Genomic DNA, 25,467 nt, shown 5'->3' with positions numbered 1-25,467 from the left:
TCAAGCTGCTTGAATTATTCTTAGGGTCTTCATCCCACATTGTGTGGTAATCAAAGACTTGTAGTCTGGTGGGTACCAGTGAAATGAGGGTGCTGTTGTTGAGTCGGAAAGTATCAGATGGTGTCTGGACAAGTATGAGCGATGGGTGCTCCATTTGGATAAGGATGACACTCTCTGCCTGATGATCATGGATCCAAACTCTCTGGCTTGGAGTTAAGGCTTGTAGGGTTTTGGCCCTAGGTCTGGAATTATGCCATTGTAGTTGTTTCTCACAGAGGCTCGTCTCCCTATATCTCACCCTTTTATGGTCCGCAGGATTAACATTAAGTTGGAGGTTCCTGGGCAGTAGAGGAACATACATCTTTAGACGTTGGCCCATGAGCAATTTAACTGGAAAGAATCCATTCGCCAGAGGCATGGCTCAATAATACAACAGGGCTGAATGCCAGACTGGATACTTAGACATCAGAATCTTCCTGGTCCTGACCGCTCGCTCTGTTAGCTTGAGGATGAAGAGAGGAGCTGATGATATGGGTGATCCCATTGTCGGCAGTGAATTTCCTGAAGTGGTCATGAGCAAATTGTGGGCCGTTATCTGAGATAATTTCATTATGGGAGTCATGGGTGTAGAAGATGGTCTGCAGCGCCCTGATCACCGACTCCATTGCAGTGGCGTGGGGTCAGACTACTTCCAGCTATCTAGAGTAATAATTTACAGCAATGGGGTATGTCTTGCCTTGATGATCACAGAGGATGCGCCCCAATTTCTGCCAAGGTCGATGTAGAAAATTGAATGGCACCAGGGTTTCTGTTGGTGTTTGGTCGTTAATGTAACAGGTCTGACTGGATAGGCCAAAATCTTGAATAACCTGTGTAATGCCCGGTCACCACACAGATTACAGTGCATATGTTCTACACTTTGCAATGCCTAGATGGCCTCCATGGAGCTTATGGAGGATCTGCTCTCACATGGTATTACGAATGACCAAATGGTGATCAAAACCTAAGTGGTCATCCACTATGGTCAAGTTGTCTGCGTTGCTCATAGTACTTGCAGATGAACTGGTCTACAGGGCTATATTTAAATCGCTCTTGCAGGCAGAACTCTCATACTTGAGCACATTCCATGTCCTCTTTTTGTGCTTGTCAGACACCTTAGAGCTTCATAGTGGAGATGGGCAATAGGTTCATTATAATCGAAGAGAATACTTTTGCTTCTGAGACAACTGTGAAATCCAAAGCAATAGCTAGGTCTACCATAGCTCAGGACACAGCATCAACGTGGTTTGCAACTTTCCTGGAACATAGTAAGGGGCGTGCGAGAAGACAGGCGACTACACCAGAGAAGGACGGAGACTGAGTGAGTAGCGCATTAGGCTTGTGTGGGAATTCAGCGCATGGGGGAAAGAGATGTGGTATACATAGGAATTAATCTAAGTTGGGACAAACAGGAGCAGCTGAGCAGAAATAGACCTGGGTGTAAATCTCACCTTCGGAGCTCAGATTGAAAAGAAAAATTGAACAGTGACAACACAGGAAACCCGTAAATTCATTGGTTGGTAAGAAACTGCTGCTAGGCAGTGTAAGTAAGAAAAGCATATCATTTTTAAAGAAGTAGCTACTTGAATCTGAGTAAGAAACATTAGGAATAAGGGAAGTCAGAGCCAGTAGAGTAATATAAGTAAACGAAAATAAAATAAAGTTAATGTAATGGAAGTAAAGTTAAGACATGGCAGGGCAGCTCAGTCGTGTGAAATGCATGTCCTGTAATATGTGGGAAGTCATGGACAGTACTGGTGACCTACATGACCACATGTGCAAGGAGTGCTGTCAGCTGTAGAAACTTGAGCTCTGGGTTTTGGAGCTTGAGAAACAACTGGAATCACTGGCGCATCCGTCAGGTTGAGAGCTATGTGGATAACACCTTCAGGGAGATGGTCACACTGTAGTTAGGAGCCTGAAGGCAGAAAGTGACCGCCAGGCCGTCCAAGAAAACCAGGCAGGTAGTGCAGGAATCCCCTGGGGTCCTGCTCACTACTCGGTTTTCCGTTTTGGATATTGGTGAGGGTGTTGGTTCCTTAGAGGAGTATAGTCAAGAGCCAAGTTTGTGGCACTACAAGCGGTTTGGCTGCACAGGAGTAGAGGAAGAAGAAAGGAAGAGCAATAGTGATAGGGGATATGTTAGTTAGGGGAGCAGACAGGCATTTCTGTACCATAGGTGTGGCACCAGGATGGAATGTTCCCTCCCTGGTGCCAGAGTCAAGGATGTCACTGAGTGGCTGCAGGAAATTCTTCTGGGGGGGGGGGGGGGGGGGGGTGATCAGCCAGAGGTCATGGTCCACATTGGTACCAATGGCTTAGGTAAGAAGGCGGATGTAGCCCTGCAATTAGAAATTAGGGAGCTAGGTAGAAAATTAGCAAGCAGGACTTCAAAAGTAGTACTCTCCAGATTACACCCAGTGCCACGTGCCTGTGAGTACACAAATAGTAGGATAAGGCATATGAATGCATGGCTGGAAAGGTGGTGCAGGAGGGACACTTGGACTGGCTCTGTGGGAAATGGCACCTGTACAAGCCAGACAGGTTGCACCTGAACAGAGCCGGGACTGAGTTCCTTGTGGGGCGCTTTGCTAATGCTGTTGAGGGGCTTTAAACTAACCCGTCAGGGGCATGAGAGCCAGGAGAGAGCATTAGAGAGGAATACCAGGGTGCACAAAATACTGGGGGATACAGATAGCATTAGAATAGAGAATAGTAAGTTAATAGGCAGAGTTGGAATAAGGTAATGAAGTAATGTAGTCTAAATCAGGGTTACTGTGCATGTATATGAAAGCATGGAGTATAGTAAATAAGATTGTTGAGTTAAAGGTGCTGATTTCCATGTGGAATTATGAGACCTGGCATAAGGAAGGACAGGACTGGATGTTAAATATTCCTAGGTATAAGGTGTTCAGGAAAGATAGGGCAGGAGGAAAAGGAGGAGGGATGGCAGTATTGGTTAATGAGAGCATTGCAGTGCTGGGATAAAAAGGATGCCCCAGAAGGTTCAAGGACAGAAGCTATTTGGCTAGAGCTAAGGAACAAAAAGGGCGCAATTACATTGCTCAGTGTAATCTATAGACCACCAACTAGTGGCAAGGAAGTAGAGGAACAAATCTGCAGGGAAATTACAGAGAGGTGCAAACATTATGGAGTAGTTACAAATGGGGACTTTAATTGCCCAAATATAGACTGGGAAAGTGGTGATGTAAAGGGCAGAAAGGGCAAGAGTTCCTAGAGTGTGTTCAGGAGAATTTTCTACAGCAGTATATGTCCAATCCAACAAGAAAGGAGGCACTGCTGGACCTGGTTCTTGGAAATGAGGTGGGCCAAGTGGATCAAGTCTCTGGGGGAACATTTAGGAGACAGTGATCATTGTATCATAAGATTTATGATGATGGTAGGAAAGGGCAATAGGCAATCCAGAGTAATAATAATTAATTGGTGAGAAGTGACCTCATTGGGACAAGAATGGAGCTGAGCCAGATAGACTAGAACCAAAGTTGATGGGAAAATCTGAACTGAACAATGAGCTACTTTCAAAGAAGAAATGGTTTGGGCACAGTCAAGGTGAACTCCCTCGAAAGGGAAAGGTAGGGCAAACAAATCCAAAGCTCCCTGGATGAAAAAGGAGATGGAAATTAAGATAAAGAAGAAAAAGTGCGCTTATGACCGGTGTCAGGTAGAAAATACAATTGAGAACCAAGCTGAATACAGAAGGTTCAGAAGAGAGGTGAAGAAGCAAATAAGAGAAGTGAAGAGGGATTATGAGAAAAGACTGGCAGCCAGCATAAAGGGGAATCCCAAAGTCTTCTTTAGGCACAAAAATATAAAGGGGTGGTAAAAAGAGTAGGGCTGATAAGGGACCAAAAAGGGGGTTCACATATGGAGGCAGGGGACATGGCTGAAGTGCTAAATGAATACTTTGCATCTGTCTTTAACAAGGAAGCAGGTGCTACCCAGGCGATGGTGACAGAGGAGGAAACTCTGTCACTAGAAAGGTTCAAAATTGATAAGGAGGAGGTATTGGATAAACTGTCCCTGCTTAAAGTTGATAAGGCTTTGTGGACTAAATGTGATGCATCCAAGGATATTGAAGGAAGTGAGAGTGGAAATTGCAGTGGCACTGGCCATAATCCTTCAGACTCAGGGGAGGGGCCAGAGAACTGGAGGATTACAAACATTACGCCCTTGTTCAAAAAAGATTGTAAAGATAAGCTCAGCAATTGCAGACCAGCCAGTTTAATTTCTGTGGTGGTGAAGATTGTAGAAACAATTATTCAGGATAGAATTAATAGTCACATGAAAAAATGTGGGTTGATTAGGAAGAATCAGCATGGATTTCTTAAGGGAAAATTGTGTTTAATTAACTTGCTGGAGTTTTTGAAGAGGTAACAGAGAGGGTTGATGAGGGTGATGCTGTTGATTTGGTGTACATGGACTTTCAAAAAGAATTCGATACAATGCCACACAATAGACTTGTGAGAAATGTTATAACTTGTGGAATAAGAGGGACAGTAGCAACATGGAAACAAAATTGGCTGAGTGATAGGAAGCAGCAAGTAATGGTTAATGGATATTTTTTGGGTTGGAGGAAGGCTTGTAGTGGAGTTCCCCAGGGTTAGCTATTGGGACCGTTGCTTTTCCTGATATATTTTAATTATCTAGATCTTGGTGTACAGGGGACAATTTCAAAGTTTGCAGATGATACAAAACCTGGAAGCATTGTAAACTGTGAGGAGGACAGTGTGGAACTTCAAAGGGACATAGGCAATTTGGTGGAGTGGACAGATAAGTGGCAGGTGAAGTTCAATGCAGAGAAGTGTGAGATGCCTCATTTTGGTAGGAAGAACATGGAGAGATAATATAAAATAAGGGGTACAACTCTAAAGGGTGCGCAGGAGCAGGGGTACGTGGGTGTATATATGCATAAGTCATTAAAGGTCACAGGACAGGTGGAGAGAGCAGTTAATAAAACATACAGTATCCTGGGCTTTATTAATAGGGACATAGAGTACAAGAGTAAGGAGGTTATGCTGAACTTGTATTGGGCACTAGTTAGACCTCAGCTGGAGTATTGTGCACAGTTCTGGGTGCCAATCTTTAGGGAGGATGTGACACTTTGGAGAGAGTGCAGAAGATCTTATAAAAATGATTCCAGAGATGAGAAACTTCAGCTATGAAGATAGAATGGAGAGGTTGGGACTGTTCTCCTTGGAGAGGTGAAGGCTAACAGGAGATTTGATGGAGGTGTTCAGAATCATGAGGGGGCTGGACAGAGCAGATAGGGAGAAGCTGTTACCACTTGTAAAAGGATCAAGAATGAGAGGGCACAGATTTAAAGTGATTTGCAAAAGAAGCAAATGCGAGGTGAGGAAAAAACATTTTCACATAGTGAATGATTTGGGTCTGGAATGCACTGCCTGGAAGTGTGGTAGAGGCAGGTTCAATCAAGGCATTCAAGAGGGCATTAATTGATTATATAAATAGAAACAATGTGCAGGGTTATGGGAAAAAGGCAGAAGAATGACACTAAGTAATAATGCTCGTTCAGAGAACCGGTGCAGATATGATTTACTGAATGGCCTCTTTCTGCACTGTGACAATTCTGTCATTCTGTAGATGGCTGTGTATTAATAACGCATCAAGCGAATGCAAAATCCTTGAATGCATAGGAGCATTTTAACTATCTCCGTGGAATTCAAAAGGGCGAAGAAGGGCATGCCCATCAGGTAACCTGAGATCCTATTAACGGTACACGTGACAGCCTTTCCGATGGTGGCATCACGTCGTTTTTTTTTTTCTGTTAATACACTGGATGCAAATGTATTGGTTTCCTGTCGCCATTCTTCTGGAGTTGGATCAGAACAGTGCCAAGGCCAGTGGAGGAAGCGTCAGCACACTACAGTAGGCAATGTGGGATTGTAATGTGCCAGCACATCTGAAGAGACTTGCCTGTATTTAATACATTGAAAGGCATTGTGTTGTTCAATGCCCCAGAACCATTGCTGGCCTTTCCATAGGAGATCATGTAGAGGTTCCTTGATGGTGGCTACATTTGGGATAAATGTGCACACCTGGTTTACCATCCCTAGGAACTGCTAAACATCTGTGATACACTCCAGTTGGGGAAAGTCGGTCATGGCCTTTTGTTTTGTGAGGGTCCGCCATGATACCCTGTCTTTGGATAATGTGGGTCAGAAATTTGATGGTGGTCTTGGTGGATTCACACTTGTCATTCAGCATGAGACCTGCTTCCTGGAGGGCCTTAAGAGCTTCTCAGACCCTGCGGTCATGCTCTTCTCTTGTGGAGCTGTGAGTGAGGATGTCATCCATGTCAGAAGTGACGCCTTGTTTGCCTTCTAAGATTGTGGACATGGTGCGTTGGAATATTTCTGGGGCTGATAAGATGCCGAGAGGAAAGCACTTAAAACAAAATTGGTTAAATGGCTTGATAAAGGTTGTCAACAGCCTGGATTCCTGGTCGAGAGGTATTTGCTAAAACCCACTATTGGTGTGGAGTTTGATGAAGAGAATGCCATTTGGTGAACTTTGCCAGGCTGTCATTTACAGATGCCAATGGGTGGAGTTCCCTCTGGACTATTTTGTTTAACAGTGTGAGGTCCATGTGTAACCTGAGTTGACCATTTGGTTTGGGAACTGTCTCCAGCCTGGAACACCACCGGGTTGGTTGTGTGACTGGCGAAATGACACCTCTGTGCAGCATGTGGTCAACTTCCTCTTTAACCTTTGGTAGTAGAGGATGTGGTACCTTCCTGGGGGTGAACAGGCACACCAGCATGGCGTCTGGGAGCAGTGAAATGTGATATTCATTTTTTAGCTTACCCAGCCCTTGGAAGAGTCATGGAAACTCCTGGAGGAATTCAGTCCTGTTGTCCAGTGGAAAGACATCATCTACTTTTTGCAGCATATCCAGTTGTATCCATTTATTTCTGCTGAGGTAAGAGATACGTTGATTATATAGAATATAAAGGGTCTCTGCGATCTGTCATCCCTTGTGGCATAGAGTAGCTGTGACATGCAGATTAGCTCCCCCTGGAACTCGGAGTTTAATATTTGTTGACTGGACATGAACTGTGTGGGGGATTGCTGAATAATCAGCCAGTATGAACACCCTAGTATATCGAGCTTAATGTGGGTTTTTAGCCCTTTGACTTCTAAAGTGACCGACCGGAAACCTTGGCAATGGTCTTGTACTTCTCTCAGGAAGTCTGTGGTGGCATTTGTCTGTTTATGGTCTATATTCTGGGTGAGCTGTGAGCTGCAGTTATTCTGTTGTTTTCTTCGCTTATTAGAGGTTTTAAATGAACAGAACCACTGGAAGTGCCCTGTCCTCTCACATTGGAAGCACTCTGCACCCACTTCTGGGCCACCTTGTTATCTGTGTTTGTTTCCTTGCGCCACAGTGTAAACAAGTCAAGGTGGCTGCAGTACAGTTTTTGGCCTTTCGGCCAGTTTGGCGGGCTTCTGCCTGGGTGGGGCTACTGCTTTCAGGCCTAAACAATGAGTTGTGTTGGTTAACGATAAGCCAAATTCATGTAATTGGGCTGGCCTGACCAGTGTGACAAGATTGTGGGGAAGTGGCAGCACAGTAGTATTATCACTGGATTAGTATTCCAGAGACGCAGGGTAATGCTCTGGGGACCTGGGTTCAAATCCCACCATGGCAGATGGTGAAACTTGAATTCAATAAAAGCCTGGAATTAAAAGTCTAATGATGACCTTGCAGCCATAGTTGATTGTTGTAAACACCCATCTGGTTCACTGGTGCCCTGCCTTAGGGAAGGAAATCTTTACCTGGTCTAACCTACATGTGACTCCAGACCAACAGCACTGTGGTTGACTCTTAAAAATGTCCCCTGAGCAAGGGCAACTGGAGATGGTCAATAAATGCTGGCCAGTGACCCCACCATAAATGAATGAAAAAAAAATGATCGAGTGAGAACATGATCATCTGTCACTTGCTCCTGATGGGTGGGAACCAGAGCAATAGGTCAGCAGGTGAAATAAATGACTGGGGACTAGTGAATGTGGCCAGTAGGACTAAGAGGAAGAGCAGGCAGGGAGAAATTACTGAACACAGTGGGACTGGGGGTCTGAAATGCATTTGTTTCAATGCAAGAAGTATAACAGGCAAGGCAGATGAGCTTAGAGCTGGATTAGTACTTGGAACTATGATGTTATTGCTATTACAGAGACTTGGTTGAAGGTTGGACAGGATTGGCAGATAAACGTTCCAGGATTTAGATGTTTCAGCCAGGATAGAGAGGGAAGTAGAAGAGGTGGGGGAGTTGCACTGCTGGTTAAGGGGAATATCACAGCTGTATGACAGGAGGACACCTTGGTGGGCTGTTGCAGTGAGGCAATATGGGTAGAGCTCCGGAATAGGAAGGGTGCAGTCACAATGTTGGGAGTTTACTATAGGCCTCCCAATTGCCGGCGGGAGATTGAGGAACAATTATGTAGGCAGATTTTGGAAAGATAATACTACTGTGCTGCCACCTCCCCACAATCTTATCACACTAGTCAGGCCAGCCCAATTATGTGAATTTGGCTTATTGTAAAAGCAATAGGGTTGTTGTGGTGGGTGATTTTAACTTTCCCCATATTGACTGGGAATCACTTAGTGCTAGGGGTTTGGATGGTGCAGAATTTGTAAGGTGCATCCAGGAGGGCTTCCTGAGACAATATGTAGATAGTCCAACTAGGGAAGGCGCAATACTGGACCTGGTATTAGGAAATGAACCCAGCCAGGTTGTTGAAGTTTCTGTAGGGGAGCATTTTGGGAAAAGTGACCACAATTCAGTAGGTTTCAAGGTACTGGTGGATAAGGATAACAGGAGTCCCTTGGGTTAAGGTGCTTAATTGGGGGAAGGCTAATTATAACAATATTAGGCAGGAACTGAGGAATCTAGACTGGAGGCGGATGTTTGAGGGCAAATCAACAACTGACATGTGGGGGGCTTTCAAACATCAGTTGATAAGAATTCAGGACTGACATGTTCCTAATAGGATGAAGGATAAGCATGACAAGTTTCAAGAACCTTGGATAATGGAGGATATTATGAGATTCGTCAAAAAGAAAAGGGAAGCATTCGTAAAGGCTAGAAGGCTGGGAACAGATGAAGCCCGTGGAGAATATAAAGAAAGTAAGAAGAATCTTAAGCAAGGAGTCAGGAGGGCTTAAAGGGGTCATGAAAAGTCACTGGCAACCAGGATTAAGGAAAATCCCAAGGCCTTTTATACATTTGTAAAAGGTAAGAGGGTAACCAGGGATAGGGTAGGCCCACTCAGGGACAGAGGTGGGAATCTGTGTGTGGAACCAGAAGAAATGGGAGAAATACTAAATGAATACTTCTCATCAATATTCACCAAAGAGAAGGACTTAGCGGCCGATTTGTCTAGGGAAGAGTGTGTAGATAGCATGGATCATGTTGAGATCAAAAAAGAGGTGTTAGGCATCTTGGAGAATATTAAGGTGGATAAGTCCCCAGGGCCAGGTGGGATCTACCCCAGAGTACTGAGGGAGGTAAGGGAAGAGATTGCTGGGGCCTTGCCAGAAATCTTTGTATTCTCACTGGCTATGGGTGAGGTCCCAAAGGACTGGAGAATGGCCAATGTTGTTCCATTGTTTAAGAAGGGTAGCAGGGATAATCCAGGAAATTACAGGCCGGTGAGCCTTATGTCAGTGGTAGGGAAGTTATTAGAGAAGATTCTTCGTGACAGGATTTGCAACCATTTGGAAGCAAATGGGCGTATTAGTGAGAGGCAGCATGGTTTTGTGAAGGGGAGGTCGTGTCTCACTAACCTTGAGTTTTTCGAGGAAGTGACAAAGATGATCGACGATGGAAGAGCAGTGGATGTCATATACATGGATTTCAGTAAGGCCTTTGACAAGGTCCCTCATGGCAGACTGGTACAAAAGGTAAAGTTGCACGGGATCAGAGGTGAGCTGGCAAGATGGATACAGAATTGGCTTGGTCATAGAAGACAGAGGGTAGCAGTGGAAGGGTGCTTTTCTGAATGGAGAGCTGTGACTAGTGGAGTTCTGCAGGGATCAGTGCTGGGACCTTTGCTGTTTGTAGCATACATAAATGATTTGGAGGAAAATGTAACTGGGCTAATTAGTAAATTTGCAGACGACACTAAAATTGGAGGAGTTGCAGATAGAGAAGAGGATTGTCAAAGGATACAATGGGATATAGATCGGTTGGAGACTTGGGCGGAGAAATGGCAGATGGAGTTTAATCCGGACAAATGAGAGGTAATGCATTTTGGAAGGTCTAATACAGGCAGGAATTATACAGTAAATGGCAGAACCCTTAATTGCATTGACGGGCAGAGGGATCTGGGTGTACAGGTCCACAGGTCACTGAAAGTGGCAACGCAGGTGGATAAGGTAGTCAGGAAGACATATGGCATGATTGCCTTCATTGGCAGGGGTATTGAGTATAAAAGCTGGGAAGTCATGCTGCAGCTGTATAGAACCTTGGTTAGGCCACACTTGGAATATTGCATGCAATTCTGGTCGCCACATTACCAGAAGGATGTGGAGGCATTGGAGAGGGTGCAGAGGAGTTTACTAGGCTGCTGCCTGGTCTGGAGGTTATTAGCTATGAGGAGAGGTTGGAGAAACTCGGATTGTTCTCACTACAGCGACGGAGATTGAGGGGCAACTTGATAGAAGTTTACAAAATTATGAGTGGCATGGACAGAGTAGATAGTCAGAAGCTTTTTCCCAGGGTGGAAGAGTCAATTACTAGGGGACATAGATTTAAAGTAAGGGGAGAAGACTAGAGAGGAGATGTGCGGGGCAAGATTTTTATGCAGAGGGTAGTGAGTGTCTGGAATTTGCTGTCTGAGGAGGTGGTGGAAGCAGGTATGATAGTGGTGCTTAACAGGCAGCTTGACAAATACATGAAAAGGATGGAAATAGAGGGATACGGACCCCGAAAGTGAAAATGTTTTAGTTGATGGGCAATATGATCGGCACAGGCTTGGAGGGCCGAACGGCCTGTTCCTGTGCTGTACTTTTCTTTGTTCTTTGTTCTTTTGACATACTAGGACATGTATTTCATGAAGAGGGATGTAGCCGGACTCAGGTGGTTACTCAAAACTAGTTTATTTACATTATGCACAATATATACAAGTTACTGAGTAGGCACATCTCTGAGTGCTGCCAGCCTGCTGTACAGTGTCTAGCACATGACTGTGGATGTCACAGATACATCATAATCTACATCACTCATTAACATATCTAGTCTATTAACCTATTACACTACACTAATGACCCTCCTGACCACCTACTGGACTCCCTGACCCAACCTCCACCCTCTCCCCCTGTCCCCAACAAGCCCCCAACCCTTGATTAGCCTCCCAACTTGCCGACTATCACCCAACGACCCCCCTCGACGCCTCAACTACCTCCCCACCCGTAACTACACTCCCAATGCCCTAACTACTTCTCTGACCCCAACTACTCCCTCAAAACCTGACTACCCTCCACTCCATGACTAACCCCATCCCTGACTAACCCAACTCACACAACTACTCTCAGCCCCCGACTATGCCCCTGACATCCTGACTACACCCTCACCTCCATAACCCCGAACAACAACTGCTCCCCTGATGACCAGATGATCCCCTCAACCCCCGACTAGTCCCCCATCTCCCCGGCTACCTCCTCAACTTCCGACCCCTCTGACTGCCTGACTACCCCCAACTCCGCCAATCACACAACTCCCTCCCCACCCCCTGACTAAACCCCACCTCCCAGCCACCCCTACCCCCTGGCAATCCTCCAACCCCCTGACCACCTGGCCCCACCATACCTCTGACACACCCTACCCTCTTAACCACTTACCTCCTCTCTTCGCTTGTCAAAGTGGCTGGGACATTTAAATGTTATGATTTACTGTAGCTAATGCTGTAAAAAGGAGGCATGGCTTGGTTTCCCCCGACAGTCCTACACTGTACTGAAAGACTTTAGGAGCAGCTATCAGAACTGGAGCACTGTGCACCGTTTTGGTCTCCATATTTAAGGAATGATATATTTGCCTCGAAGGCAATACAGTGAATGTTCACTAGATTGGTTCCTGGGATGAGAGGGTTGTCCGATGATGAGAGGCTGAGTTAATTGGGCCTGTAGGCTCTGGAATTTAAATGAATGAGCGGTGATCCCAGTGAAACATAAAAGATTCTGAAGGGACCTGATAGGCAGATGGCTGGGGGTGTCTAGAACAAGGGGACACAATTGTAAGATTAGCGGCCGGTCATTTAGGCCTGAGTTAAGGGGAAATTCCTTCACTAGAGGGTTTGTGGATCTTTGGAATTCTCTACCCCAGAGGGTCGTGGAAGGCAGAGCTGCGTAAGCTGCTCTCATGCTGCAGTGAAGGCTCCAGCATAGAAGGGCAGCTGAAATGCAAGAGAGGTGACGTGTCATCCAAAAAGCTGGCTATCACCTGCCAAGCAGTGATAGGACTCTCAGAGAAGAAATATTTTGAATGGTAGCCTCTCAATGCAAATCCCATACCCTTGCCCTCCATTCTATCCTCCTCCCTGACCACCGTCACAATGTTTGCAACCTCGGTGTCCTGTTTGATTCCATACCTTCTCCATCAGAAAGATCGGTGATTTCCACCTCCAAAGCATTGTCCACCTACACCTCTACAGCCTGTTGCTGAAACCTTCTTCCATGATTTTGTTACCTCCCTCTTCCATGATTTTGTTACCTCTAGATGTGACTGGCTGACCTTCCATCCTCCACCCTCCCTACTCTCCCTAAACTTCAGCTCCAAAACTCTGTTAGCTGTATCCTGTCCCACGCCAAGCTGTGCTCACCCATTACCACTATACGTGCTAACCTGCATTAGTTCCCAGATTCGCCATGTCTCAAATTTTAAATCGTCATGTTTAAATCACTTTGGGGCCTTCTCTCTTCCTATTTCTGTAATCACCTCCAACCCTAAATTAAAACCCAACCCACCCATTGCTCTGACTCTGATCTTTTATGCATCCTCCATCCTTTCGCCCAACACTGGTGAATGTCCAGGCTCCAAGCTTTTATAATTCCCTGCAAAATCCTCTCGCTTCTCCATCTCCCTCCTCTTTGTGGCCAGGAGGGAATTGACAAGATAAGTGGGATCAGGAGGAGGTTCATGAGGCCAACTGGGCACAAAGGTCAGGAAAAGAAGATGATGGAGTTGCCGCTCATATGCAGCCAACAATGAGTGCCTCAATGATCCCCGGAGAAGGCCAAAAGAGGCAAAGAGGGCTTAATCAAGGAGGGTTCATAGGGCAATGGCAAGAGGGTAGAAAGGCAGAGGGTTGAGTGATGACAAAGTAGCTGCGTAGAGAAAGCAAAGGTGACATGACTGGGTAACAGGAAAGGTAGAAGACAGGAGAGAAGGACCTACAAAGGACTAAGAGAGAAAAAAAAGACTTTGAAGTAATTGGTTGGGCCTGGAGTGGCAACCAAAATGTGCAGACAAATGGACACGAAGGGAACTTGGTTAATGTGGGTATTTCAGAGATTAGAAGAGGCTCATTGGTCATAAACAGATTTTCCCCTTATTCCAAATGCCTTGGATCAGATGGATCAAGAATTGTTACACTTAGCACCACATTTATTATAGTATTAAGATATCATCTGATTAACCAATTGTCTGCTCACAGGTGCAAACCTTCACTGAATCAACAACCACATCAAACACAAGGGCTAGGGATTTGCTTGAGGCTGCTCCCACTTTCTGATCGTAACTTCCACAGAAATGCTGCTGTCCATTCATAGCACACTCATCAATCTCAGTGCCACATTCAATCCTGAGCGCAACTTCATATCCCACATCCTGATTCTGAGGGCACCTCACTTTGAGATGGCCTTGTAGTCCACCAATTGCCTTAGAAGTGCTTACCACTCCTAGTGAGGCTGCTGGCTGTCCATGGCTGTAAGCCCTCCAATTGGGCCTGCACTTGCCTCATCAGCTTGGACCAGGAGAATCCCTTTGACAGAATATCACACATCTACATGATGGATGCGCTCTCCATTAATGGGGTTTGGTGGGGGGGGGGGCGAATCTGCAACTGGATCCAACTGCTCTACTCATCAGTAGCGCAGTTTTAATCAATAGGTGCAAATTGGAAAGCTTTTCAATCTTATCTGGAGTCAGGCAGGGCTGACCTCTCGCCCCTGTCTTGTTCACTTGTTGCATCAAACCTTTTGCCGAGTCCATTAGGAAAGATGCAGGCATAAGAGGGCTGACAATCCCAGGTAGTGGAGGCACTCAGATCAATGCTTCCCTGTAAATGGACATCTTCTGCTCAGCTCTGTTATCAGTGCACAACCAAATCGAGCTGGCCTCAGGATCCAATGTAAATGGCAAGAGCGAGGTCTTGTTTTTTAGGAAATGAGCCAACCAATCCTTTGTCCCCTTCACCATCAGGTCAGGCTACCTGAAGGTCCTTAGGATATGGAAAAAGCAGAATACTGTAGATGCTGGAAATCTGCAATAAAACCAGAAAATGCTGGAAACACTCAGGCGGTCAGGCAGCATCAGTGGAGAGAGATATGGTTCGGAGGGACCAGGGTGTGCGCCAAAACCTGGAAGGAGTGAGTAGCCATGGGTAAAACAAAAAGTGCATGTGGGAGCAACAGTCTCTCTCCATTGCAGATAAGAACTTGGTCATCAGGTGCGTGGTGTGCTCAGCATGTGGTGCAGGTCTGATTCATATCCCTGTGCTGTGGTGATTACCCATGCCATCTTCCGGTTTGCCTGGAGATCGAAAATGGATTATATCCAGGGGGCCATGATGTACAAATCCCTAGACATAGTGGGAAAAAATGTATCCAACATTGGCCTCATCCTGATGTTACCCTTTGTGTAAGACTGTATCAAGCTGTGCATAGGCCCTCAGTACACAGACACCAAGGGCGGAATCGTCCTAGATTTGCACAAGTGCGGTAGCAGGCGTGAAAAAAGTTGTTTAATCCATTGGCTGCAATGACGGGACTCCACGCCGTATCATCCCATTCCCGGGTCATCCCGCCTCATTAATTACGCGTTCATGCCAGATCGCAGGCAGGACGGCCTTTGATTCACCCGCCCCGCCTCAGGACTTTAATAATCCGTGTGCCATCTTTAAAGGGCGCCACTGCACAGAGCTAGTTCTCCCTAAGGGATCGGAAGCTGCTGGAAAATCATGGCTGCCAAAGGGAAGAAATATGCTACCCTCAAATTTAGCAACACCTCCCTCGGGCACCCACTGGACACATTGGAGGCCCATCGTGAAGTCCTCTACCCCCTCCCTGGGCGAAGGCCAGCAAGCAAGGTCACCAATCCAGCTTGGGAGGTAGTGGCAACGGTGGTCAGTGCCAACGTCCTGCAGAAGAGGACAGCCATCCAGTGCCGGAAGAAGATGAATAATCTCTTCCATTCCACCAGGGTAAGTCACTATCCTGAAACAAAAACAAAAAATGCTGGAAAACTCAGCAGGTCTGACAGTATCTGTGGAGAGAAAGACAGAGTTAACATTTTGAGTCTGTATGACTCTTCTTCAGAGCCATACGGACTTGAAATGTTAACTCTGTCTTTCTCTCCACAGATGCTGTCAGACCTGAGTTTTTCCAGCATTTTTTGCTTTTGCTTCAGGTTTCCAGCATCCGCAGTATTTTGCCTTTACCTAAGTCACTATTCCCATCACTCTCAACTCACATACTCAGAAACCAATCACGCATCCACAGGGATCTCACTTGCTGCCAGTCCAAAGGACACCACCATTCACTCTCTCACACACACAGTTCATGTGACCTGCGGATCATGTCCTCATCCCGTCCATGGCACCATTCACCATCCTTACATGTCAGGCATCCTTCTCATCTGGTCTGGCAGGATTCCTGCTTACACTCTTTCCATCTGTGTCCATGCAGGACAAGGTGGCACAAAATAACAGGGAGAGGTCGCAGACTGGTGGAGGAATGCCCGACATCAGGTCCTCATGAACTTTGAAAACAGAGCCATCCAGCTGGCCGGCGATGATCTGGACCATTCCTGTGCTGACGGTGAGGTCGGCAGTACTCAACCAAGTGCGGATCCAGCAGTGCAACATCCATCAGACAAGTATGCTGTGAGTGAGTTCGCCTGCTCCACAGCCCCCTGTCATGCACTAATTGTCTCTCCTTCTTTCACAAGCACATCTGGGTAGCAGCCAAGGGGGATCCATGACCCACGTCCACAACTCAAGCCCTGAAGACACTTTGGGAGAGGAATCAGATGACACCATAATTGAAAAACCATCACAGCGCTCACCCAGCACAGAGAGACACACCTCAGTGGGACCTACTTCTAGAGTAGCCTTGGTGAGCACATCGCACTGTCAGGTCCACAGCAGGTGACGACAGGGACTTACCAGATTTCAGGCACTCAGGGGACTGTTGGAGACCAGAAATCAGATGAGGAGCCCCTGGAGTCGATCATACCTCTGTTGCTGGTGCTGCAAAGGCATGCACAGGGACATCAGGAAGAGAATTCCACTGCACTCTTCAGGTTGGAAGGCACGATGGAGGAGTCCGTCCACTGTCAGTCTGAGGTGATAGCGCTGACATGCCAATACACCGAGGCCAGCACTGGTAGGATGGCAGCTGCCATGAAGATCTTGGTCCAGGACGTCTCTCTTGCACTTCTGCGCGGGCTGAACTCCATCGCTGATGCCATAGTTAGCCTCCAGCAGTGTCAATGTGAGAGAGGTGAGGGGCAGCTTGATCTCATTCCATCTTCCCCTTCAGCACATCTGGGTAGCAGCCAAGGGGGATCCATAACCCACATCCACAACTCAAGGAGTCAGTCAGGGGCCCTCGGCCACCCATAAGGGAGAGGATCAGCAGCTCAACAACCCGGGGCCATCTACCCAGGTGACTCGGTGAATGTCCAGACAATCCAAATCCCCTTTTCCTATGACTCCACAGCTCCAGCTCAACAGGCCAAAAAGGGTGCAACTGGCCCACAACAGGACACCCAAAGTAGGCTGGGGCCTTCCAGGTCTCAGACCTCCGGAGGACGCCCGGCAAGGTCATCACAGACAGGGCAGTAGCAGTCAGCAGGCTGCCTCCACCTCTACAGGAATGGTGGCTAAATTTGCTGATGCCACAAAGATAGGTAGGAAAGTAAATTGTGGAGAGGACGTAAGGATGCCACAAAGGGACATAGGTAGGTTAAATGTGTGGACAAAGATCTGGCAAGTGAAGTAAAATGTGGGCAAATGTGAAATCGTTCATTTTGGCAGGAAGAATAAAAAAAAGTTTATTTTATCAATGGTGAGAGATTACAGAGCTCTGAGATTCAGAGGGATTTGGGTGTCCTAGTGCATGAATCACAAAAGGTTAGTGTGCAGGTACAGCAGGTAAGTAGGAAAGCTAACAGACTGTTATCCTTTATTGTGAGGGGAATTAATTACAAAAGTAGGGAGGTTATGCTTCAGTTTTACAGGGCATTGGTGAGACCACTGCTGGAGTATTGTGTACAGTACTGGTCTCCTTATTTAAAGAAAGATGTAATGTGTTAGAAGCAGTTCAGAGAAGGTTTACTAGACTAATACCAGGAATGGGTGAGTTGTCTTATGAGGAAAGTCTGGACAGGTTAGGCTTGTATCCGCTGGAATTTAGAAGATTAAGAGGCAACTTAATTGAAACCTTTAAGATCTTGAAGGGTCTTGACAGGGTGAATGTGGATGTGGAGAGGATGTTTCCACTTGTGGGAGAATCTAGAACGACGACCACCTTCACAAGGGCAACTAGGGATGAGCAATAAACGCTGGCCCAGCCAGCGAAGCCCACAATCCGTGAATGAATTTTTAAAAAAAGCTATGGGTCACTGTTTAAAAATAAGGGGCGCTCATTTAAGACAAAGATGAGGAGAAATTTTTTTTCTCTTAGAGGGTTGTGAGCCTTTGGAACTCTCTTCCTCAAAAAGCGGTGGAATTAGAATCTTTGAATATTTTAAAGGAAGATCTAGATAAATTCTTGATTAACAAGGGGGTGAAAGGTTATCGGGAACAGGCAGGAATGTGGGGTTGAGGTTACATTCATCTCAGCCATGATCTTATTGAATGGCAGAGCAGGCTCAAGGGGCTGATTGGTCTATTCCTGCTCCTAATTCGTATAATCGCATACTGTGCATGTCAGGGGAGCACCTTGACGTAGCGCCAGGGTTAGGAAGGTTAAGAAGATATAGTTGCACAGCCTGGGCACGGGTGTACATAATATTCACTATTGTCAATAAATTCCCAAGGATGTCTCCTTGTCTATGACTCCTTGTTATGATGAGCAGTGTTCGTGTCACTCAGATGTGAAACCTTGGTTCCTGCACAAGATAAAGGCAGGTGTCTCAGTCCAGGGCCTCTTCCCTCTGCAGTGTGTAACCTTTGGACCAAAGTGATGGTCCGGCTTCACACTCACTGGACACATCACTGATGCCTGCACCTCGGTGGTGCTGGTCATTGCTGCCAGAATGTCGTCAGCAGGCATCACACAGTTTTGTCATTCTTTCCATGTGCTCTCAGCAGCTTTGAGGTGGGGTGGGTCCCCATCTCTTCAGCATCTGTGTCCGGTGACGCTGTGCTCCTGAAGGGGTCAGGTGCTCAAGCCTGACAAAGGATCAAGTGCATTTAAAGTTTCATGGCTGCATTTCCATGATATGTTCCCGATCACAGAGCACAATCGAGCTGCCCTCAGCCAGACAGGAGTCAGATATTCACACAATCTATGTGAACGTCTATGGGGTGTCCTCGCTGCAAGCTATCATCATCCTCCTGGAATCTAGCGACTATTAGGGCCTCCGCTGTGTCTCCATGACATGAGTCTGATCACTGAGGGTATGTGCGCTGCCATCAGCCACACGAGTCAAACATTCAGAGATGCCAGATGAGGTTGTCAGGACTGTCCTCACTGCATCTCGCCATCATCCTCCACGAATTTTAAGGTTATGAGGGCCTCCCGAACAGCCTGCCTTGTGTGGTTCAGTGTGATGGCCTCATAGCCGGCATTCTAGCCTTCGAGGATCTCATCACTGTCATCCCCTTCGACATCCTCCTTGTCGGAGGAGCCGTGCAGCTCCTCCATCTCCTCCTCCAATGCAGCACCAGGTTGTGGAGCAAGCAGCAAGCGACAATGCTGCATGCCACCCACTGGGTATTGGACCACAGTGCACCAGAAACTTATTTTCAAAATGCCTCTCGTTTGCTCCACCAAAGTCCGGGTCGCGGCATGAGCCTCATTATACCGACGCTCTGCTGCAGTCTGAGGCCGCCGCACAGCTGTCATCAGCCATGTCCTCTGTAGGTAGCCCTTGTCCCTGAGAAGCCAACCCTGCAGCCTCTGTGGACCCTGAAAGATGTCAGGAATCTGAGACCTGCTAAGGATGTAGGAGTTGTGGATGCTACCTGGGAATTGTGTGCAGACCTGGAGGATGCATTTGTGGTGGTTGCACACCAGTTGTACATTCGGCAAGTTGACATAGTTGACTGCTTGTTGCCACGGATACCTAAGTGCCATATAAGTGCAGTCGATGGTACACTGCACCTGAGGAAAACTAGAGGTCTGCACAAATCCCAGCGCTCTTGCTTCCTGGATTTCCTGATCCTGGTCGAAATGCACAAAATCATGTGCCTCGCGAAGATGGCGTCTGTGACTCCTGGATACACTTGTTTGTGGAGGCTTGCGAGATCCTGCACAGGTTCCCTGTGGAGCCCTGAAAGGAGCCACTGGCATAAAAATTGAGCACCGCGGTCACTTTCATGGCCCCTGGCAGTGGATGTCCTCCATGTCCCTGCGGCGCCAAATCCTGCAGCAGGTGGAATATATTCCCTATACGTGCGCAATATTCGGTGACACTAGTTCTCAGTCATCTGCAGGAATGACAAACGCTGTCTATAGACCCTGGGTCTAGTGAAGCGCATATGAGGGACGGCTTTCTGTGGATCACCAGTTGCATGTGCAGCAGCCCTCCCGTCCCTTCATCTCGAGGGAGGTGCTCCTCTCTTTGCCGAGCCAGGTGCCACAGCCACTCTCTTCTTCTTCTCTGCTCTCTGCAAGCCACGAGGCATACCGCTGTATCACCAGGCTCCATGGTCCTGATCAAAAACAAAAATTGCTGGAAAAACTCAGCAGGTCTGACAGCATCAATAGAGAGAAAGACAGAGTTAATGTTTCGAGTCCATATGACTCTTCAGTCCACTGGACTGCATGCTGTGCCCTCAGCTCAGGCACAGGCATTGTCCTAACCTACACTGTCCAGTTGTCCAATTGCTTGGCAGCCCACTAAAACACACATTAATTTGCAGTGTGCACCCAAGGGGTGAAAAGTTCTGGAGCATTTGGTGGCACATTCATGCTTTTATGTTGCTTGAGTCGGCAGAAATGCTTCAGAGGCCGAACTCCAAGCAGATCAATGGAGCTGCTGCTGGACGGTCTCAGTTGCAGGAGATTGTTCACTTTTAACAAGCTTTCCCCAAGTATGTGGCCGCTTGTCTCACATCCCTCCACCCACCGCCCCCCCTTCCCTCAGCATATGCTTGTGTCCTTCAGCCTGTGCTGCCTTTTCCCCCAACCCCCCCAGCATGTGCTTGTGTACTTCCTGCATTCTGTGCTGCCTTGCCCCCAACACCCCACCCACCCCCAGCCTGACCCGCATTGAAGCCCTTGACCCAACTCCATGCTGAAAACCAGCCAGGAAAAAGCGACTTGCCTGTGACCCCCGTGAATGTGCGGCGTCTCTTCCTTAATGTCTTACTGGGTGCATGCCTTCTAAAGGCAGCCATTAAGCATGCTGTCTGAAGTCACGCTGATGTGCATGGTAAATTTGACGTGAGGGATGATTCCAGCGAGCAGGGCTTATAATGAGATGCTAATGTGTTGAAATCAGGTTCCCAACGTGTGGCAGCAGGAAATGTGGCCCGCCATTGACGGGCAGAGTGGACGATCGCAAACTGGTTTCACGATGCGCCAAATCGATTTTTGGCCTACTTGCCATATTGTCCGCTCACACCCACCATGATGCCCGACACCAATGGGACCGGACAATTCCGCCCCAAGTGTCACTACATTCTGAGGTCCTGCCTGTCCCCAGAGTCGCAAAGCATGCGTCTGGCCGCATTGCTATGGAACACTTCTTTCAGTTAGACTGTGCCGTACCACCTATCCCTTGTGAAGTTTATGCAGAAAAACACCTTTGAACACAAGTCCATCAGGCAATGGTCTTTATGTAATGTTCTTGAGGCACTGCAGAAATAGGAAATGGTGGATCCTGTCAGATGGTTCCCTGTGCAGACTGTCAAAATCATTTGTTTCCCTCTCCACAGCTGCTGTCAGACCTGCTCAGTTTTTCCTGCACTTTCTGTTTTTACTTCAGATCTCCAGCATCCACAACGTTTTGCTTTTATTCTAACAAATTATTGTATTCCCAACAGATGCAACAGTAACCTGCCTTTTTCCCTCCTGCAGGTCCATCAATACCCGTTGGTGTTGATGTACAGGTAGAAAGTCTGGACAGTATATCTGAAGTGGATATGGTAATTCATTTATCTACCAATATACAATATATCATTATTCTTTGGCTATGTATTCATGTGTTGTGTTAAAATGATTTAATTCCAAAGTGTAAATAATTTTATAGATCAATGTGGTGACCCAGTTCTCACTTTGCTGTCTTGAGGAACAAAAAATGGCCCTTGTGGTTGGGATGAACATATATACGAACATAGGAGCAGGAGTAGGCCACACGGCCCCTCGAGCCTGCTCCGTCATTCGATAAGATCATGGCTGATCTGATTATGGCCTCAACCCCATGTTCACATCTACCCCGGATAACCTTTGGCTCCCTTGTTCTGCCTCTGCCTTAAAAATATTCATTGACCCTGCTCCACTACTCTCCGGGGAACAGAGTTCCAAAGATTCACGACCCTCTGAGAGAAAAAAGTTCTTCTCATCTCCATCTTAAGTGGGAAACCCCTCATTTTTAAACTGTATCCCTAGTTCTAGTCTCTCCCACAAGGGGAAAATTCCTTTCAGCACCCACCCTGTCAAGTTCCCTTCAGGATCTTATGCATTTCAATAAGAAGAAAGATGATCTGATTTTTTTTTGTGTGTGTTACCTTTTCTCACAGGACTTTACAATGACATTGTACCTGAGGCATTACTGGAAAGATGAGCGCCTTTCATTCCCAAGCACTAACAACTTGAGTATGACCTTTGATGGAAGGCTGGTTAAAAAGATCTGGGTCCCTGATATGTTCTTTGTACATTCGAAACGATCCTTTATACATGATACAACCACAGACAATATAATGTTGCGTGTCTATCCTGATGGAAAGGTACTGTACAGTTTGAGGTAAGCAGACAAACACAGTGCATGCAATAGCAACCTGAATTAAGGGGAAGAAGAAATAGTTATTCATGTCACCTATGTTTATTTTCATCAAAAAATGACATTTTTCTTATTTTTACAAAAATCGGATCCTGTTTTCATTACAAGATTCCAGAAATAAAAATAACACATCATTTTGTGAAGTCTTTAATTAAAAAAGAATAGGTTGATTACCAACTCATGTGCTCCCTGCACTTATTTATTGAAATAAGGCTGTGGTGCTGCTCACTCATTGGACAACACTCAATTCTTTAATTCTGTATGTGCTGTGCAGCCAATGGCAAAGGCCAGATATCAGTACATGGGACACAGGCTGTGCACAATTCTTCGAACTTTGCATTCAATTTTGCAACAGGAGGTTCATTGGAAACCGTTTAAGGGCAGAAATATGGCGGGCGGGTGTTGTGGGTGGAATTTAACCTAACTCACCAGATGGGAAACCCATACAAATTTTAAATCCAGCCCAATATCCCCCACTGACTTCAAAACCTGCTGTTATTCACTGAGAGAAGAGGTCAAAAGTGCTGTTAATGCTGTCAGATATCTGCTGACAGTGTATTGACTGATATTGCAGTTGACTCCTACGTTATCCTGGAAAAATATGGATGCAGAAAAATTGAGGGAGGAGATAACCTGATCACCATGGAAAAGGCTGTCTGTAGGTATCCCTGCAGCGGTTCACACAGTCCTGCTGACCCATGAGAGTTGATTTTATCTTCTGATGGGAAGCTGATGGGAGTGGGCGGTAATTCTTGTGGGAATGTGAGTCAGGGTTCCAGCAATTTGTAACTGCCAGATCCCATTTTAATCCCACTATCCAGTTGCCTGGTTGTGTCTGGCTGAAAGGACCAGCTGGCTGGCAGAAATGAACTAAAATCAGGCTACTGGAGACTGCCCACCAGCATCGGAAGAAGAGCCCTGGCAGGAAGGTATGCGAGGGAGAGAGGAGGTATTTATGGAAGATCACCCTTGGGGAGCCCCATCCAGCATCAGTGGCACTAAAATTGCAGCTTGGTGATAATGGACCGTGAAATCCAGCTGCTCCATTTTAACAGCTCCCCTTATGAGTAGGGTTGCCAACTGTGATTAAATGCATTCCCAGAGGTTTCATTGCATGACCTGCCCTCACACTCCATCCATAGGTGGGCCAACACATCCATCCTTAAGACTCGCTGCCTTCATACGCCAATTGGAAAGCAAAAAGACTCATTACCCAATTGGATGATGTTTGACTTTCAGCCAATTAAGCCTTCCGTTCCCCCACGTCCACCCACCACTTTTCAATATTTTTACATCTGGTAAAGAGAAATGTTCAAAGAAAATGACAAAAAAATCTTTTATGTCCCGATGATTTTTCTTCAGGTTTGCACACAGTGGTGTCCTGGAGATTGATCTTCAATTCCTGGAGACTCCAGGCCAATGCAAGAGGGTTGGCAACCCTACTGCTGAGCGTGATTGTATTTGTGTTTTAGATCAAAGCAATAGTCACATTATTTGATATGTTGCTTGCAGGGTTACAGTAACATCAATGTGTTACATGGATTTCAGTCGCTTTCCTCTCGACACCCAGAGCTGCTCGCTGGAAATTGAGAGCTGTAAGTCAGACATTGTGTCACATTAAAACCTAATAATTTCATTACATTTTCTTGTGGCAAACATCTAATCACCTCAGCAGGAAATTCATAATGTAACCTAATGTTCTCTTCTAATTATGAAATGGTTCCAAATGTTTTGAACACTGTTTTAGTAGTGAATTAACTAGAGGATTAGAATTAGGTGGGTGAAAGGGGTGAATGTCCATGTGGTTTGTGCCAGCTGGCTGTGGTAACTTTGGCAGAATGTCCCTGAAAACCACAAGGATAATTAGGGATGGCCAATAAATGCTAGCATTGCCAGCGATGCTCACATCCTATAACAAATAAAAAAAAAGTAGGGATAATTGAGGCTTCTCCAGGGGCCCCCTCACTAACACATGCAATTCAGATTCCTTGGAGCCCTAATGACCTTTGGACTGGGTCCTGAGTAGGGCACCCACAGTGGCCACCCACTAGCTGTTATAAAGCCAGCAATGCCATTGAAGATAAGTGAAGCAACTTTCTTTGGGGTGAGTGTCATGATAATAGTTGATTGTGGTAGTGGACTCCAATATTAGATACTATGTGGTATTCCGTACTGGATATGGGGTCACCTGACGTGGGGATTGAAGGTCAGATAGCACAGGTTGGAACCTATCTTGATAGAATTAAGCTAGTGCTGATATGTGTTCATGTTAGGAAAATGTGTTATCAATAAAGTTAGCTCAGCTACAATGTCGACAGCCTGTTCATTGAAACAAAAAAAAACAAGACATGTTGTCAGAAGTAAACTAAATACAACAATGGAGAAGGTTGTGTATGGAGAAATGAAACAATGGAGAAACCACTGGCAGAGTTCAGTTTGGAGGGAAATCTCACCAGAAACTGGAGGAGGTTCTTGCAGTGATTTGAGATGTACCTCACAGTGATGGGCAGTGATAAAAAAGACTCTCAGGTACAATCTTCCATCTTTCTTCATGTAGCAGGGGAAGAATCCCTAGAAGTCTATAACACATTCAATTTTGAACATGATGAGGAACAAAATGACTTGAAAGAAATAATGGAAAAAATTTGAAGCCTACTGCAGCCCTAAGAGAAACATCACGTATGAAAAATACAGATTTTTTACGTGCATGCAAGGCAGTGATGACATTAGTCAGTATGTAATTGAACTGAAAAAACCAGTTAAATTGTGTGAATTCGGAGAGTTTGAAGAGTCACTCATCTGGGATACAATAATTTGCGGAATCACAAATGACACTCTGAGAGAACAGCTTTTAAGAGAAGCTGATTTCGCACTGGAGTAAACAATAAATATCTGCAGAGCAGAAGAGACAATGAAATGCCAGATTAAACAGATGACAGAAGATGATAAGCCATAGTTAGATACAGTTAAACAGAAACAGCCCCAGGAAAGAACA

The 25,467-nt window shown here is 46.2% G+C and overlaps 1 protein-coding gene across 1 annotated transcript in view; it reads left to right on the top strand.

Moving 5' to 3' along the window:
* Positions 1-25,467, top strand: part of LOC121277981 (gamma-aminobutyric acid receptor subunit rho-1-like) — a 69,351-nt gene that overhangs the window by 23,074 nt on the left and 20,810 nt on the right. Inside the window, exons 3-5 of the mRNA XM_041187941.1 lie at positions 21,551-21,618; positions 22,213-22,436; positions 23,985-24,067. Coding sequence (XP_041043875.1) covers positions 21,551-21,618; positions 22,213-22,436; positions 23,985-24,067 — 375 coding nt within the window. The remainder of the gene's footprint in view (positions 1-21,550; positions 21,619-22,212; positions 22,437-23,984; positions 24,068-25,467) is intronic.

This window comes from Carcharodon carcharias, chromosome 5, assembly GCF_017639515.1.
Source record: "Carcharodon carcharias isolate sCarCar2 chromosome 5, sCarCar2.pri, whole genome shotgun sequence".
Lineage (NCBI taxonomy): Eukaryota > Metazoa > Chordata > Chondrichthyes > Lamniformes > Lamnidae > Carcharodon > Carcharodon carcharias.
This window is presented reverse-complemented; position numbering and strand designations above follow the sequence as displayed.